The 16602-nt window shown below is 44.9% G+C and overlaps 1 protein-coding gene and 1 non-coding gene across 2 annotated transcripts in view; both read left to right on the top strand.

The window, feature by feature from the left end:
• Positions 1-16602, top strand: part of PLEKHG7 (pleckstrin homology and RhoGEF domain containing G7) — a 56685-nt gene that overhangs the window by 19257 nt on the left and 20826 nt on the right. The window contains 7 exon segments of the mRNA XM_034643667.1: positions 1822-1866; positions 1868-1926; positions 4988-5028; positions 9721-9816; positions 10570-10713; positions 14255-14382; positions 15149-15215. Coding sequence (XP_034499558.1) covers positions 1822-1866; positions 1868-1926; positions 4988-5028; positions 9721-9816; positions 10570-10713; positions 14255-14382; positions 15149-15215 — 580 coding nt within the window.
• On the top strand, positions 14572-14678 carry LOC117796548. The gene has a single exon (XR_004621100.1). It is a non-coding gene; the product is annotated as a U6 spliceosomal RNA (small nuclear RNA).

Raw genomic sequence — 16602 nt, forward strand, 5'->3', positions numbered from 1 at the left:
AGAATATATTTCTCATTCAAATTACTGTAACTTTACCAGTTCCTACCTAATTCAGCCCTCCTCTATCCTCATATCCACCACAAGCATTGGGTTGGCAAATAGCAAGAAGGGGAGAATTATAGGAATTTGTAACTCCGGTGATCTTATTATGAAACTTTATCATAAATAGGTGGTAAAAAAAAGTCACAGGATGTCAGAGTGCCAAAAAATGACCTTGTTCTTGGAGAAGAAAGTGCGGGATTGGGAGATCTGTGTCAGTGAGGATAACATTTGCCTGCAGGTAACAGAATTCAACTAGAATGACCTAAATGTCATTGTTTTGTTTTTTGGGTTTTTTTTTGCTTTTTTTTTTTTGAGAGAGAGGCAGAGAGAGAACAAGGGAGGCTGGCAGGGAGGGGCAGAGGGAGAGAGAGAGAGAGAGAGAGACTATTAAGCAGGCTCTATGCTCAGCGCAGAGCCCAATGCGGGCTTGATCTCACGACCGTGAGATCATGACTGCAGCCAAAACCAGGAGTAGGTCGCTTAACCGATAGAAACACGCAGGCGCCCCATAAAGGGTAATTCTCTTGTAATATAACCAGAGCCCAGGCCAGAAGAGATGTCGGCAACCTGCCAGGCTCCTTCTGTTTTCCTGTTCTGCTGTTATCTTTGCAAGACCACTGGTAGACTTTCAGCTATGAAGCCACATTCCAGATAACAGGAAGGGCAAAGATCAAAAAAGGAAGAAGCTAGCCAACTCTGTCCCCTTCGAAAAAGTGTTTCCAGAAGCCACATCCTGCAAGTCCGGTTTCAATCTCATCGCCATACTTGAGTCACATGGCCTCTGCCAGCTGCAGGCAGAGCACGTCAGCATGGTCATTCCGCACGTGCTGCCCCAGCAAAGCAGGGTCTTCACAGCCACAAAGTCGGGGAGCGCTCACGTGGGGTCAGCAGCTAGCAGTGTCTGCAGCATCACACGCAAGCTTCCCGGGGACAATCACAGAGAGAGAAGAGCAGAGAAAGGGCAAATCAAAACAGGTTTTAAAATTCAAGGGAAGACAGATTATTAAATAAATATCAGCCAAATTTTATCTAAGAATTTTCCCTTTTAAATTACTTACCAGATCATCCAAGGCCCTAAACCTCCCAAGATGAGGCGTGAGACAGGCTTGGGGAGCACAGGAAGAGGGCACAGCATGCCAGCTCGGTCACCCAAGTAAGTGCCGTTTTGTGCCCAAATGATGATCCATTCCCTGTTCCCAGAGAAGAAATTGCAAAGTAAGGAATATCAGGCAGATAAATGGGTCGGATCACAGAAGCGTCTGTGTGTACTTTAAAACCATGTTTGTGTGGTGGGAGATGGGGAGCCACTGAAGAGTCCAAAGCCGGAGGGACTGGCTCACGCATCCGTGGTGGACGGCTCGGAGGGCGAGGGCTGCCGGCGGCCGAGGAGCCCCTCACCCCTGAGGCAGTGCGCCTCCCTGCGCGTAACTTGCCCTCGAGGGCCTTCTCCTCATATCCCCCTGAGTCAGAACACTTCAGGTATGTCTGTGTCGACATTTCCAGGTGAGCCCCCTGTTTGCGGGTTAGTCAAAATCATGAGGGGTCAGTAAAGTCCCAAAGGGTGTTGAGTGTCTGTCGGGGGGCGAGGGGATGTCATCACAGCCCTCCTGGGCCTGGCACCTGGAGTGGCCTGCAAGTCCTTCTAAGAAAGCGGGCATAATCAGGCTGCTGGCAGACACTTCCAGATGCCCACAGGCGGTCTAGGTGATGACCTTCTCCGCGTGCGGGCTCTCAGCCTGCTCCTTCGAGCTCGGGAGCACGGGTCTGAGGGCACGGGAGCTCTGCGGTGCTCACCTTCCCTGGGCTTGAGCTGTTCCCGGGGTCCCCTGGTGTCTGATGGAGAGGCCCATTCCAGGCACCACCCACTTCTGCTCCTGAATTCAGGTCCCGTTTGCCCAGCCTCGTGTCATCGTGCGCCTGCTACGGGATAGCCACTGCGATGAGTAGGGGGGGAGGTTTTCAAAATATTTCATAACTAGTAAAACACGTGCCCTAACCCCTTGAACTGATGCCTCACCCATCCAGACAGGCACCCGCCGTGAATTACAGGGGCTAGCTGGATGCCAGTCTTGGAATTGGGCACTACCTTACAGACACATTCTCTCAAATCTCCTCTTGTCAAATAATTTACCAGGGGTCTAGGGCCTAGAGCAGGCCCGTCAGTGACAGGAACCATCCTGGGGCAAAATGCTCTCTCTGAGGGCGAAATCTTCCGCACCTTCACCTCGGTTGTGAAAGAAAAGACTGTGTTCTTCTGGTACATCCTCCATGATCTGAGGGAGGACTGTGAAAGCTAAAGATTATCCTTCTGGTATTTTTTTTTAAGACTTTTTTTCTTAAGATTTATTTATTTGAGAGAGAGAGAGAGAGCAGAGAGAGGAGCAGAGGGAGAGGGAGAGGGAGAGAAGCAGAGTCCCTGTTGTGTGTGACTCAGACTCGGCTGGATCCCACCCCAAGATCATGACCTGAGCCAAAATCAAGAGTCAGATGCTCAACCCACTGAGCCACCCAGGCACCCCTTTCTTGACAGTTTTTAAACTGGTTTTGTTATTAGCGGAGTCGTTTTTACAAAAGCATCCCAGTTTGGAAATCCAGTCCAGGTGGACTGCATTGCTGGAAAGCGGGGCGGGGGGCCCACAGGTTCACCTTCAAGGTGTTCCTGGAAGCCCAGGACCCCAGGCACCCCCGCTGGAAAACCACCAAGTTCATTCCTCATCCGCAAGAGGGGGAAAGTGAGGCTCAGAAAGACGTGACCTAGCCGTGGTTTCAACTGGTTCAAATCAGATAAACAGAGTCCAGGCTTTTGACCGCTAGCCCCCCCACCCCGGCTTGCTTCAGAACCCCCACTGCAAGTGCAGCCCCAGCTTCTGGGTATGGAGCCTGGAAGCCACAAGTGGATAAATCACAACTAACATTTGTTTGCTCCTCACTCTCAGGGGTTCCCTTTCACCTCTACCGCCTTACATGATACAACAGCCCAAACCAATATCTACTGTCTCATAGGACGGAATAACCCCAAATGAACCAACCAAGAAGGGTTATGTGATCTACTCAAGGACAGGCCCCTAGAAATGAGAGCTAGTTCTGAACACAGCGTCCCCTTAATGGAAGTTAGTTAGCACGTGTTTAGAGCAAAGGCTCTAAATAGTTTAACACCTAGAGTCGTGTTTCCCGAAGGCTGGTGGTCCCAGCGCAGGAGCTCCCATATTAACCGGGGAAATTGTCAGAAATGCAGATTCTAGGGCCCAGCCCAGAACTTTTAAATTAGAAACTTTAGGGGCGGAGCCCCTGGAACAGCAATCCGGTTTTTTAACAAGCCCTCCAAGTGATTCTGGTGACAGCTCAAGTTTGAGAAGCCCCATGCTAAGGAACAAAGTCCTAGTTCTATCACCCACCCAGACCTTACGGCGGCCCTGCTCTGGAGGAGCCCCCAGGAGAGCAGGTGCGAGATGCCCCTTCCCCTGGGACGTCACACCTGAGCAGGACCTGGCTCTGCCTGCATCTCTGTCTGGAAGGCGCCCAGGCAAGTCTGCACCATGCACGGCGCTTCGAAATCATACTCATTGTTCTTTGCTGTGTGCCTAGCATCATAGTAAATCCCACATAGTAAAAGACACACAACGTCCTCCACCATACCTCCCTCTACCGCCATTTCGAGGGGTTTGGAACAGACTCCCTAAGTCCCAACATCATGGTGCACGCAGCACTTCTCAGGCTGTGATGTGCGAATGTGTCACCTAAAGATATTGTCAAAACAGAAATTCCGATCCGGCAAAACTTAATATTTAATACAGATAATAAGATTGTGGGCTCAAGAAAGACTTGAAATCTCCTTCTGAATACTTGCGAATCTTTCCCAAGGCCCTAAAATTATCCCCGAAGTTAGAAAAGCGAAGAGAAATTGCTAAGACCAGAGACCCCGATTATTGCCGTTCAGATTGGACATAAACATTTGCCACCAGGCATTTGAGGGCTAAGAGTTTTGAAGCTGATTTGTCCCTCAGGGAGATTCCACCTAATCTCCCCTTTAAAAAGATCAATAAAGCGGTCAAAACAGGCGAGATAATCAGCTAGACAGTTGCCTCTCAGGGCTCCAGGAGGAAAAGTCCCTCAACCCTATCCTTTGTAGTAAATGCTGCTTGGGTAATTGCTTTCATTTGATGCAAGTATTATGCCTGACGAACTTCACAGAAAGGAGACAGACCCAGAAGACGTCCATTTTGTATCTTGAGCCATGAGACCGTTTCATTGAAACCTCAGAGACAATTCCCAGGTTTTTCTGAGTAACTTTACAAGCTGATGCAGATGACATGAAAACTCCAGAGAACAGAATCTAATCTCTACTTCCCGATAATCACAAAAACATGTTACTGGATCATGACTTTCTTTGCAACTTCAAGAAACTCTAAGGACTATTTTGGATGATGGCCAATAGGGACAAAAAGCCGCAAAATAAAGATAAGTAACATGTATGGATGGTGCCCCATTTTGGGGGTCTTCCTAACACACCTGGGGATTATCAGGTCAATGCAGTCTCCATGTATCACGTTTGGTCAGGCTACTGATGTCGCGTGTGCTGCCGTGGCTTATGGTAGCACTCTGCACACGTGACACTCTGTCTTAAAGGAATTACTGGATGTTTTTATTACATTTTATAAATCTCTCTTTAATTGATAGCGGAGAGAAAGCTAAACAATACTCTAGTTAAAAAGCAGGACAACATCACCTCAAGGTAGCAACAGGATGCCAACTTTTAGGTTGCGATGTTGCTTCATTTGTCCATCTGCATAAATATAAATATTCATCCTGTGACTCTCAAAAGGAGAATTAAAGCAGGATAAATTCTGCTGGGCTCATTTGAAGAAGCAGGCTTTGTAAAGTATTGTAATGATCTGTCACCAGTTCCTTGAAGTACTAATATATTTTCTTTAATTTCACTCCGCAGAAACCCAAAAACCAAGATGGCCTTTCTCCAAGAGCAGAGTGGTGAGGGTTGCGCATTGTCATTTTTGTTTTAATTAAGCCTCTCGTAGCTAAGAAACTAAGAGATGGCTAAAGCGCCCCTTCATCCGACTTTATCTTTGCGTAATAGCAGATGGCACGTGGCATTTAAATGATAGCCTCCCATCCATGGTAGCGGCTCCAGAACATGCCAAATGATGCCATTTTGTGCAGCGAAACGTGCTAATTGCCAGTGGCTAACGAGCTCTGCCAAAAAACAAGCAATCCTAATATTGCGATGCTTTACAACCCGAATTTATAACCTGACGCAGCTTAGGAAACAGCTCACTCGTTGAAGCAGGCTTGCACAAGCGTATGCCCCAGTTTGCGATCAGTGCCATGCACATGGTGAACACTGAAAAATTAATGAGATATTACAGAAGCAAATTCCACAAATACACATCTATTTCTGGGAAAGCCAGCTGGATGAGTCCTAGTAGGTTTTTAAAATTCATTCTTGGTTCCATCAATTATTGAAGAGTTATAAATCAAAATCAGTGATCCCTGATTCTTTACTACAGAGGACAAGGGTTGGCCGCCATCCAGCCTTTCCTTCAGGCACGTTTCATCATATCCTCACACCTGCAGCCAGCAGAGCAGTAGGGCCTTATGGGTAGTGGCTATGCCTCATTCTATTAAAAAAAAATCTGGGGACACCTGGGTGGCTCAGTAGGTTAAGCGGCTGCCCTCAGCTCAGTTCATGATCTTGAGGTCCTGGGATCAAGCCCCGTGTCGGGCTCTCCACTCAGCGGGGAGCCTGCTTCTCCCTCTGCGTCTGCCCCTCCCCTTGCTTGTGCTCTCTCTCTATCTCTCTCAAAATAAATAAATAAATAAAATATTTTTTTTAAAAATCTGCCCACATGGCCTCCAATCACTTTGTCATCTGTGGACACACACACACACTGATTTTTTTTTTAAGTCCTGTGGCTAAATCTAAAGCCCTCTGAGGTTCCAGGCTATGCAATTCCAGTTAGTGCCCTGTGACCTTGGCTAAATGAATTACCCTCCCTCAGCATCAGGTCCTTCCCTGTAAAGAGGGGATGGCAATAGTGGCAGCCTCAGAAGGTATTCATGACGAGTAAATCAAATAATGTCTGTGGAGCTTACCTCAGAGCTGGGCGTGTGACAAACACTCCATCAGTGACTGGCCATATGATTGGTAGTATGTTTGTAGTTAGGATTTGGAAAACTACCTGTTCTCATAACCGAACATATGAGTGACTTTCACATAATTCTCTCAAGCATAAAAAATTTGTCAGGGTGTCTTTGTCAGCTTGGACCGCTATAACAAGCTACCACAGACTGGGTGGCCCAAACAACACATACTTACCTCTCACAGTTCTGGGGGCTGGCAAGTCCAAGAGCAGGGTGTCAGCATCGTCGGGTTATGGCGAGGGCTCTCTTCCTGGCTTGTAGGTGGCCACCTTCTCACCGCATCCTCACATGGCTGAGAGAGAACACACTGCTGTGTCTTCCTCTTCTTATAAGGGCCCAGAGCCCATCGTGGGGGCCCTACCGCCATGACCTCATCTAAACCTAATTACTTCCCAGAGGCCCCCTCTCCAAATACCATCACCTTTGGGGGTTAGGGCTTTAATAGATGACTTTTGAGAGGGCACAAACATTCAGTTTGTAGGAACACAGCCTAAACATTACAAGGTTCAAATCAGAAACTACTGGTAAAAATCTGTCACCAGGGCTGTTGCTCTTCAGTCACTCTCATGTTGTCCCTCTTCAGGGACACAATTTGATTGTTTTCCTGGCAGATCTGAGACTGCCTTTCCTGGGCTCCTTCCTCATATAAATGGAGGCAGGGCCGGTTACCAGTCAGGTCCGAGGTCCCAGGAGAGGGGGCATCTCCCACCAGCTCTCCTCCAGAGCAGGGAAGCTCTAAGAGCTGCCGGGGAGATAGAACGTGCTGTCAGAAGGAAGAAACCAATGTAAGGAAGGGATCCTCCCACAAGGGCACTCCTTTAAGAGGACCAATCTATTTTTCGATTTAATAGATCTATTTTCCCCCTAAAGAAGCAACATGCTCCACGTGTGCTGAGTGACTGTCCGTGCCGAGCACTGGGCTGGAGAGCTAACACACCAAGATGCCCATCACCAACTCACAACTGAGAAGGTTGGACTGACATGTAAATTAGGACAAAAATGTGCGAAATGGCTTGCACAGGGTTGGACGTGGGTAGGCAGCGGTGGAGAGCCACAAAGAGAATAATTAGTGGAATGACAAAACGTTTCAACAAATGTTCTCCGAAATGAAGGGAGATTTATTTCTTCCCAAGCCTCGTTTTCAAAAGGATATAGTATTTCCTCCCTTGAAAATCAACCTGTCTACTTTCTCGTTCATCTCTTGAGCCTAATTGATCAAGGAACTCATATCTTAGAAATGATCATCTGCAGGAATTGAATAAGCACACTGCTACGTCGTAACGTATTTCCCCATCTGTTACCGATTTGTTCTTTCTTACCATCCTTTCTTCTCTCCGTTTCTTCCCAACCAGTCAGTAACAACATTAGCAATAAAAGCAAACCCATATGTAGTGTTTCCAGCCACAAGGTATGAATTCTGCTACACACGTTCCTGGGTCTGTCCGTCCCAGTTTACACATGCTAATCCGTTAATTATCACAACAGCCAACACTGTAGGTGACATTACCATCCCCCTTTTGCAAACGGGTAAGCGGAGGTTCAGAGAGCTTGAACAGCTTGCTTGAGGTCACATCGCTCTTAAATGGTAAGGTGGGGACTGGCCCCCAGCGGTCCCAGAGAGTCTGGCTCTGAGTCTGTTTCCATCCTGACATTGCCCTGCTCCTGCAAGGTCGTGGGTCTCCACGACCAGACCCGGACACGCTTCTTTCCTTTCTCTCATCAGAGCTCTCAAAAATCTTGCTTGTTCTCACCAATTAAATACCACCTTTACCCACTACTCCAAAATGTAAATATCCACCTATGTCGTTGTGCTCCAGTTCCACGGCCCCAGTGGCCACTGCAAATGCCATCCCATCTACCTCTTAGTTATTAAGTTTGAGACCCCAGAACTAACCTTGGCTTATTCCTTTTCTTTGTCCTCTCTCTCCTTTCAAATACACTTCAAATGCTTCTCATGGCCTCTCCTAGCCAATGCCACCATAGCAGAAGCAACAAGAACCCCAACAATGGGTCTCTTACTCTAAACAGTTAATGTGACCTCTGGAAGGACTGTCCCCTCCCTCATCACTGGTATGTCCACCTGGCGCTTTGGTCAGGAGGTTGGTCAGACCCATGGAAAGTAACAGTGAGTGCCCCTCAAGATAGAGGGCTGGCACCCACTTTCCCACAGCCCCAACACTGCTTCTATTGTCTTGGTTTCTTTATTTTCCAACTGACTGCTGATTTTTTAAATTTCCACAACGTGCAGTCGCTATGGTTTCAGACATCAACAAAAGGCATATGTCCCAATTGCTGCAGGAGTTCTCCAGCTGGCTGTAAGATTCCTTTGCTACTGTGGAAGCTAATGAGCCTGTAACGGGTTTCTTTCTCAGGGCCGTAACCCTGCCAGAGAAACCAGCCATGGCCCTGGAGCACATCCTAGAGCTATTACAGGTCTCCTTTCAGGTACATGGGAGCCGTGTAACCACAAGAGCAGATAACCCGTGCCTTCTCTTGCTCACAACCCATCGAGTTGAGTAACTTCCACCAAATTGCTTAGATCCATCATAAGACACCATGCCTCATGCCTGAGGCTATAGAACAAGTTGAAAAATTATCTGTGATAAACACTTATTTGAAACACAGTCAAGTTGACTTTAGAAAGCCTTCCACATTATTATGAGAGTTTCTTCCTGGTTTCATTGGTAAAATGAACTCTTTGGGCAATTCATGATTTTGCAACAGAATAATGAATGAGTCAAAAGAAAAAAACATAAAAAGGTCAAACATATGAAGTTTAAAAACCAAGTTACAAAAGGATATATTAATATGACACCATTAAAATTACTTATAAATATGATCAGAAAAAGGTTTTCAGCAGTTATCGGGGCATAGAGATTACAGGTAACTTTGATTTTGCGTGTTTTTTTTTGTTGTTGCTCAAATTTTCTGCAATGACCCTTGTAATCAGATTTTTTAAACTAGTATTATTGAAAATAAAAACTATAACAAAGATAAGTGGGTGGTTCCATTCTAAGGAAACTAAAGTCTCTAGAATATTTTGGTATTCTGTAGCTGAGAATTATCATGTTGGGCAGTGCCTCTAACAGTCTGGGCTTTATTTGGTCATCTGCTAAATGGAGTTGAGCTAACACATCTGAAGCACCTTGATGCTAAGGGGCTGTGATCCAGTATTTGGAGAAGTTAGGACTGAGAAGGACATTCCATCACCCACAGGGCAGGTGCTAGACTGAAGTTTACGTTTGCTCTATGACTGTCCTGAGCCTTGGACTTTAGTCTTCTCACAAGTAAAACAAGACATTTGGACTAGACATCCTCACTGGCTTCTGTCCTCCGGGTCTGACATTCTGTGGTTCTGTGTGTGAGACCGTGGCTCAGAAATGCCTTTTCACCTGTTAGTGGCTCATAGACAAGACGTGCAGTCTGTTCTCATGCATATTAGGGAATGAATGGAAGATTCTGAGGCTACTGAAGTTGTGTCTTTAAAGAATTCATGCTTGAAAGTCCTTTTTCTTTAAGCAGGGCAAAGACAAACCCAAGTGCCTATCCCGTCTGGAAAGCTGCCTGTCCCCCGTGAAGATGACAGACTTCAGAGCCCGCGAGCTCCACGCCCTTCAGGTAGCTCAGAACTCATTGCCACCATGTCAGGGCTTCCTCTGATTGTCGTGGTCATCATTATTTTAAGTCATCAGGTGATTGCCTTGTTCCTAATACCAGCAGATCGCAGGAGACAGCCCCAAGGCTGGGCAGAACACAGGCCGCTCTCTCACAGGCACACTGAAGCCCAGGGAAGTGATTTTATCTCAACAAAGGTGATGGCTAGAAGAGCGCTCTAAACCAGAAAGCCCAGTACAAATGTCAAAAGCTGTTACTGTTAGACACCTGTCTGGGTCTTTTTCCATAAGACAACTTCTAAAGGTCTCTTTAAACGTTAAAACTCTTATTTCATGATTCTTCAATAGTTCATTTCAACAGGCATCACCAGGGGAACCTGGATCAGACTGCCCAGTTCTGGGTTTGGGCTTCTTTGAGGTTTTGTGGGTTTTTTTTTTTTTCAATAAACGGAAAAGGGCTCATGAACTTCTGAAGCATAATTCAAAACAAGACCGATTTGGATTTCTTCTCATTTGAAACAAGAAGCCCTGTCGCTGTGCTGTGCAGCCCAGGCCTTGCGTCGGGAGGAATTGGAGTCCGTCACGTCTAACCTGGACGTGAGTTCTATGCTTTCAGCAGCTGCAGCGGCCACTACCAAGAGCAATGCCAAGGGCCTGCACTGGGAAACATGGTTCTGGAAATCGCCCGTTCCTGCGATACTGCAGGTCAGCTCACTGAGGTGGAAAAGTTTTGTTCTCTCTTTTCTCCCATGTCCAGGATAAAACCTGGAAGGAAGTCATGGAAACACATCAAAAACTTTCCACCGACCAATTAGACTTGAGAAAGCAGCAAGAGGCCGTGTGGGAACTCTTCGCAAGTGAATGCACTAATTTCTTGGACTATTTATTAGTTCTTGAGATGGTAATGCTGGCTTTCAGTTTTGCAGCAGATGGAAAATATTAATTTGATTCTCTGGGGACTCGTACCCCCACCATGCTTAAAAAAAAAAAAAAAAGGAAGTTGAGAGGAGGGTTGCTTCTTTCAGGGGTTCTTAAGAAAATTGTATTTATTGTTTATTTTTGTTTCTCTGTTACTTTGTTGTCTCTTCTTTCTTTTTTTAAAACATGGCCTCTCAGGTTTGGTGAGATCTTTTAAGTCAACTAGTCCGGCTCCCCAGCTGATGTCTGAAATCTCTTCTGCCTTATTCTCCTCCCGTGCTCACACACCACGAAGGCCAGGGAGCTCACGACCACCCTCAAAGCACCCGTCCCACCTTTGATCAGCTCCTTTTTTCGGAACTCCCGTTCCCTCATGGACAATGCCAAGCAAATGCTTCTTTTCTTTCTTTCTTTTTTATTTTCTTTCTTTCTTTCTTTCTTTCTTTTCTTTTTTTTTTTTTTTACTTTTTATTTATTTGATAAAGAGAGAGAGAGTATGAGCAGGGAGAGGGGCAGGCAGAGGGAGGGGGAGAAGCAGGCTCCCTGCTGCGGGGCTTGATCCCGGGACCCTGGGATCATGACCTGAGCTGAAGGCAGGCGCTTCACCGACTGAACCCCCCAGGCACCCCACAAATCCTTCTTATCACCATCGGGAGGCAGTCACCAGTGTCGGAGGCAACCACTCACACGTCCTGCAGTGGGGTTGGATTACAGTGTGTTTGTGATGCCCGCCGGGGAGATGGTGCCCTGAGGTGGCGCGGCTGCAGCCCTAATCGAGAGCAGTTCCGAGCAGAGAATTCCTTACCGAAGATCCATAGGGCGGAGACACCGCGGTACAGGGCGCATGCAAGGCACGGGGAAGAGTAGATACTGAGGTGAAAAGCAGAAGATGCCAGGGAAGGGGAGGACTGGAGCTGGGTGGTATCCAATAGACATTCGCTACGGAGCACTGACCCCTGACCTACACTACCTCCCTTGCCCAGGTAAACAACAGCAGAATTTTTTTAAATTTTTTTATAATAATTTTTATTATGTTATGTTAGTCACCATACAGTATATCCTTAATTTTTTATGTAGTGTTCCATGATTCATTGTTTGCATATAACACCCAGTGCACTGTGTAATACGTGCCCTCCTTAATACCCATCACCAGCCAATCCCATTCCCCCACGCCCCTCCCCTCTGAAGCCCTCAGTTTGTTTCCCAGACCATGAGAGACTATGGACTCTGGGAAACAGCAACAGAAGTTTTAAATTCCACTGTAAGCTGTACGAGCTTTTCAAACTAGGATTTTCTGATTTTTTTAAAAAAGACCAATTTGAGTTTATTGATTTTCAAATGCCCCAGTGTATTTAGAGTATATGTCTCTCCCTTTACACAATCAGTACGAGTTTTCCAAAGTCACTTACATTTTGTATGTCAAAGAGTAAAATGAATATACCAGAAGATTCAGCATCTTTTTAAATGACCAAATTTTCTATAAAGCGAAAAATCTTATAGCAAAAATACTATTTCTTCTAAATTTTTCCAATGTATCTGTAACAATGACTTCTGTTTCTTACAATTATGTTTTTTTAAATACTTGGATATTACCAGACTTCCAGACAACCAATACCACAGGCATACCTCAGAGAGATGGTGGGTTCCGTTCCAGACCCCCACAACAAAGTGAATATCGCAATAAAGCAAGTCAAATGAATTTTTTGGTTTCCCAGTGCATATGAAAGTTATGTTAACACTAGAGTCTATCAAGTGTGCAATAGCAGTATGTCTAAAAAACAATGGTCATATCTTAATTTAAAAATACTTAATTGCTTAAAAATGCTAACTGCCGTCTGAGCTTTCAGTACGTCAGAACCCTTTGGGGGGCCTTGGCTCAGTGTGGACGGCTGCTGACTGACCCGGGTGGTGGGTCCTGAAGGGTGAGGTGACTGTGGCAATTTCTTAAAATAAGACAACAAAGAAGTTTGTCACATCAGTTGACGCTTCCTTTCACTTGAACACTTAAAGACCGTCGTAAGATTATTCACTGGCCTCATTTCAATATTGTCTCAAGGAATAGGGAGGCCTGAGGAGAGGGAGAGAGAGATGGGGGAGCAGCCGGTTAGTAGAGCAGTCAGAACACACACACAGTATTTAAGGTCACCATCGTATACGGGTGAGGCTTGCGGAGTCCTCTAACAGTTACAATAGTAACATCAAAGATCATTGATCACAGATCACCGTAACAAATGATAATGAAAACATCTGAAATACGAGAACTGTGAAAATGTGGCACAGAGACACGAAGTGAGTCAACGCCATTGGAAAATGGTACCAATAGGCTTGCTCGACACAGGGTTGCCACAAACCTTCAATTTGTAAAAACTGGTATATCTGTGAAGTGCAAGAAAATGAGGGATGCCTGTACATGGGATTTGGGGAAGCTTTAAGTCAGTGGTTCTCATAGCGGGGTTAGTAGACCAGTAGCATCAGAATCACTTGGGAACTTATGAGAAATGCATAGTCACAGGGCATCTCAGTGGCTCAGTCAGTTAGGCGTTCAACTCTTGCTCTCAGCTCAGGTCTTTATCTTGGGTCATGAGTGCAAGCCCTGCATTGGGCTCCAAGCTGGGCATGGAGCCTACTTAAAAAAAAAAAAAGAAAGAAAGAAAAAAAATCTCAGACCCCATCAGAGACTTACGAGTCAGAAATTTGGGGGGTTGGCACTAATCTCTGATGTAACAAGGTCTCTAGGTGCTTCTGATGCAAGTTCGAGAAACATTCAGTACATTAACATATGGAAATGGAAACTGGAGAAGATGGGTGGTCTACAGTCCAGCTTTTTCATACCTAAACTCCTTGAAATAATTGGTCCCTTTGAATGCTTCAGCATATTTCTACAAAGTAGGCCTGTTTCAATAAATTGATCTCTAGTTTATAGAATGTGGGCAGGTTATGTGTGAGAATTATAGTTCCTTCTTGACTTGCTGCAGTTTTCCTGTTGTATAAAAGCATCAGATCAAGGAAGAAAAACATCAAGATTCCCTTAATGTTTCGTCAATATTTAATGTCTTTACCCAAATCTAAACATCTTCCCAGTTATCAGATATTAACTCATTAGTTCTCTATTTTTAATTTCCTGAATGTACAAGATATTTGGGTCTTTGGCAGAGGAAGGAGTACATGAGAACTCATTATGAATGTTGTTTGGTCTCAAGGTAGTGCCATTGGCAGGAAGAGAACCTTTGTGATTTCTTTGGCCCCGGGAAGCCGAGAAGGCCCATTTGAACAGCTTACGTTCAACAGGAATGTTGCGAGGGCTCATGCAAGCAACAGCAACTTTGTACAGAACGGCTCATGTCCCATATGTCTTATGGGGCTTAAATGTCATCATTTGTATTTAGTAAAATTCTTAACCCTTGAAAACACTGATTCCTACATTGTCTTGTAGAGTTACGCTCAGGGGGTTTTGTGTTTAATGTTCTTGCAAAGGGCAAGTTTCAAAATTGGAAAATAGAAAGTAATGTGTATTGTTTGGAAAGATCTTCATGAATACATTAAAATATCTACAAACTCATGAGTATCTCCTGGATGTGGATGTAGGGAAACTTTTTGCAAACCTAGAGGCGTTAAGTCAGGTGAGTTATACTGGGAGGATTCCAATAGCTGTGTTTTCAAATTCACCAGAATTCATAAAAATCTATGCTTATTCTAGTCCTGTGGCTTCTATTCTATATTCTATCCCCATATAATCCTTGATCAGGAGTTCGGGTTAATGAGCCGGAAATCTAAGTGTCCACTGACATCCTTCTGATAGATTGCATTCCAACTTCCATGGCCTTTTAAGAAAGTAAACATAGCGTTTGCTTCAGTGACACACGTACTAAAACTAGAACCATACAGAGGAGATTAGCCTGGCCCCTGCACAAAGATGACGCACAAACTTGTGAAGCATTCCATATTTTTTTCTAGAATACGAGCCCTGAAACAACTTCTAAAATCTACTCAGGAACCCAACTGGTTCACTGCTGTATCCTGAGGACCTAAAACTGTGCCTAGTGCCTGGGAGGACTCAAGAAGTAATGTGGAATATATGAATTTCCTCAATCAATAATGCTGAATATTAAAAAAAAAGTTAGACACATTTTTAAGACCTCCATCATCATCATAAATATTTATTTTCAAGTAAATGTCCTTTTCTCGCATATTTTATAAATTAATATCTTTCTTCTAAAAAGGAAGAGAGATGCCAATAAGAATTTATCTGTAAGAAACACTTACAAGAACATGTATATTGGAGAGTGGAGAAAAAGGGGTCTTTGAATTTTGCCAGGAGATAAGTTCGAAATGGAAAACCTCTCTAAGAACAGTTTTTGATTCCTTACCCTCGGAAGGGTGCCTGCTCTTGCTTTCTTTCTCCCTGGCCCTTTGACAAGCTTTGGGCTTGTGAACAGTTCTTCGGAGACCTCCCTCCTGATGGATTTCATTTCCGTGCTCACAACGGTAAAATCCTGGGATGTCCCAGCTCCGTGCCACAGAATCACCCTCCTCCCGGGGGAGTTGTTGACGGCTGCCTGATTTTCGTGCATGGGCTCTTGTGCCTGAGAAAGTTCCGTGAGCACCCTCCCACGAAGGGGACACCCTTTCCTCTGCCAGTCAACATTTTCCAAAATAACTTGCAGCTTCTGTTTGCCACTGTCCCCTCTCCTGTGTGGGTTTTATGAACACAAAATTCTGCACGCGTGGAAACACCATTTCCAAGTCTGTTTTTTAAAATTACCTCAACTTAAAGCAATATTCATGGCAACAGTTTGCGTAGGTTAATTACATGGTTCAGTTATTCTTCTAACAAAGTGCCAGGCTCTCAGAAAGGAACAAAATAAACCTTCGCATCTATCAACGCCGTTAATAAGACTTCTGTATGGAAGGAGAAGAAGCGAGGAAAACCTACACCTCCGGTATGATAAATACTATTTATTTCCTGAGTAAATATTTAGACCTCCTCCCCCACTTTTTTACTTTGACCTTTTACACCCAGTCCCTATCCTCATGGAGCAAGATTTTAATTTTTACAAGCCATTCAAAAAAAACCACAAAAAACATAGATGGAGATTTATTGAACGCTTACTAAGTGCTTAGGTGTGGGGCTGAGACCCTGTATGGGCTAATTTGCAAAATTAGACACAGTCCCTAGTTTGGGGGAGTTTTCAGTCTAGTGGGGGAGAAATTGATTCGATCATGGTGCTGATGATGTTATCAAATTGAGATAAATGCAGGGGAGAAAGGAGCAGAGATATTATGAAAGAAAGCTTCTAGGTTGGGGCAGATGGCGAGGTAATTACAGACAGGAAATTCTTTGGGAGGCAATGATGCTCAAGGAGAGAGACGAAGGAGTATTTAATAAGGTGAAACAAGCATGAAATTAGGTGAAAGTAAGGAGAACTTTGGTAAACTTTGAAAAGAGATTTGAACAAGAAATGCTTTGAAAAACAAGGGAAAGAATGTAGTGTTGGGAATTAGATAAAATCTCAGGATCTCTCAATCCTTCAGAATATATTTAAATTCAGTTTTTAGTAAATAGTCTGGAGAAACATCAACTTCTCATCAAAACACATAAGTTGTATTCGTCTGCTCAGGCTGCTATAACAAAATATCACAGAGTGGGCAGCTTTTAAACAATAGAAATGTATTTCTCATCATTCCAGAAGGTGGAAGTCTGAGATTAGGGTGCCAGCATGGTCAGGCGAATGTCCTCTTCTGGTCCTCTTACCACTGTATCCTCACATGGCAGCAGGAGCTGGAGATCTCTCTGGGCACATTTTATAAAGGCACTGATCCCATTCACAAGGCCTCCACCCTCATGACCTAGTCTCCCAAGGGCCCACCTCTG

The sequence above is a fragment of the Ailuropoda melanoleuca genome, chromosome 15, assembly GCF_002007445.2.
Source record: "Ailuropoda melanoleuca isolate Jingjing chromosome 15, ASM200744v2, whole genome shotgun sequence".
NCBI lineage: Eukaryota > Metazoa > Chordata > Mammalia > Carnivora > Ursidae > Ailuropoda > Ailuropoda melanoleuca.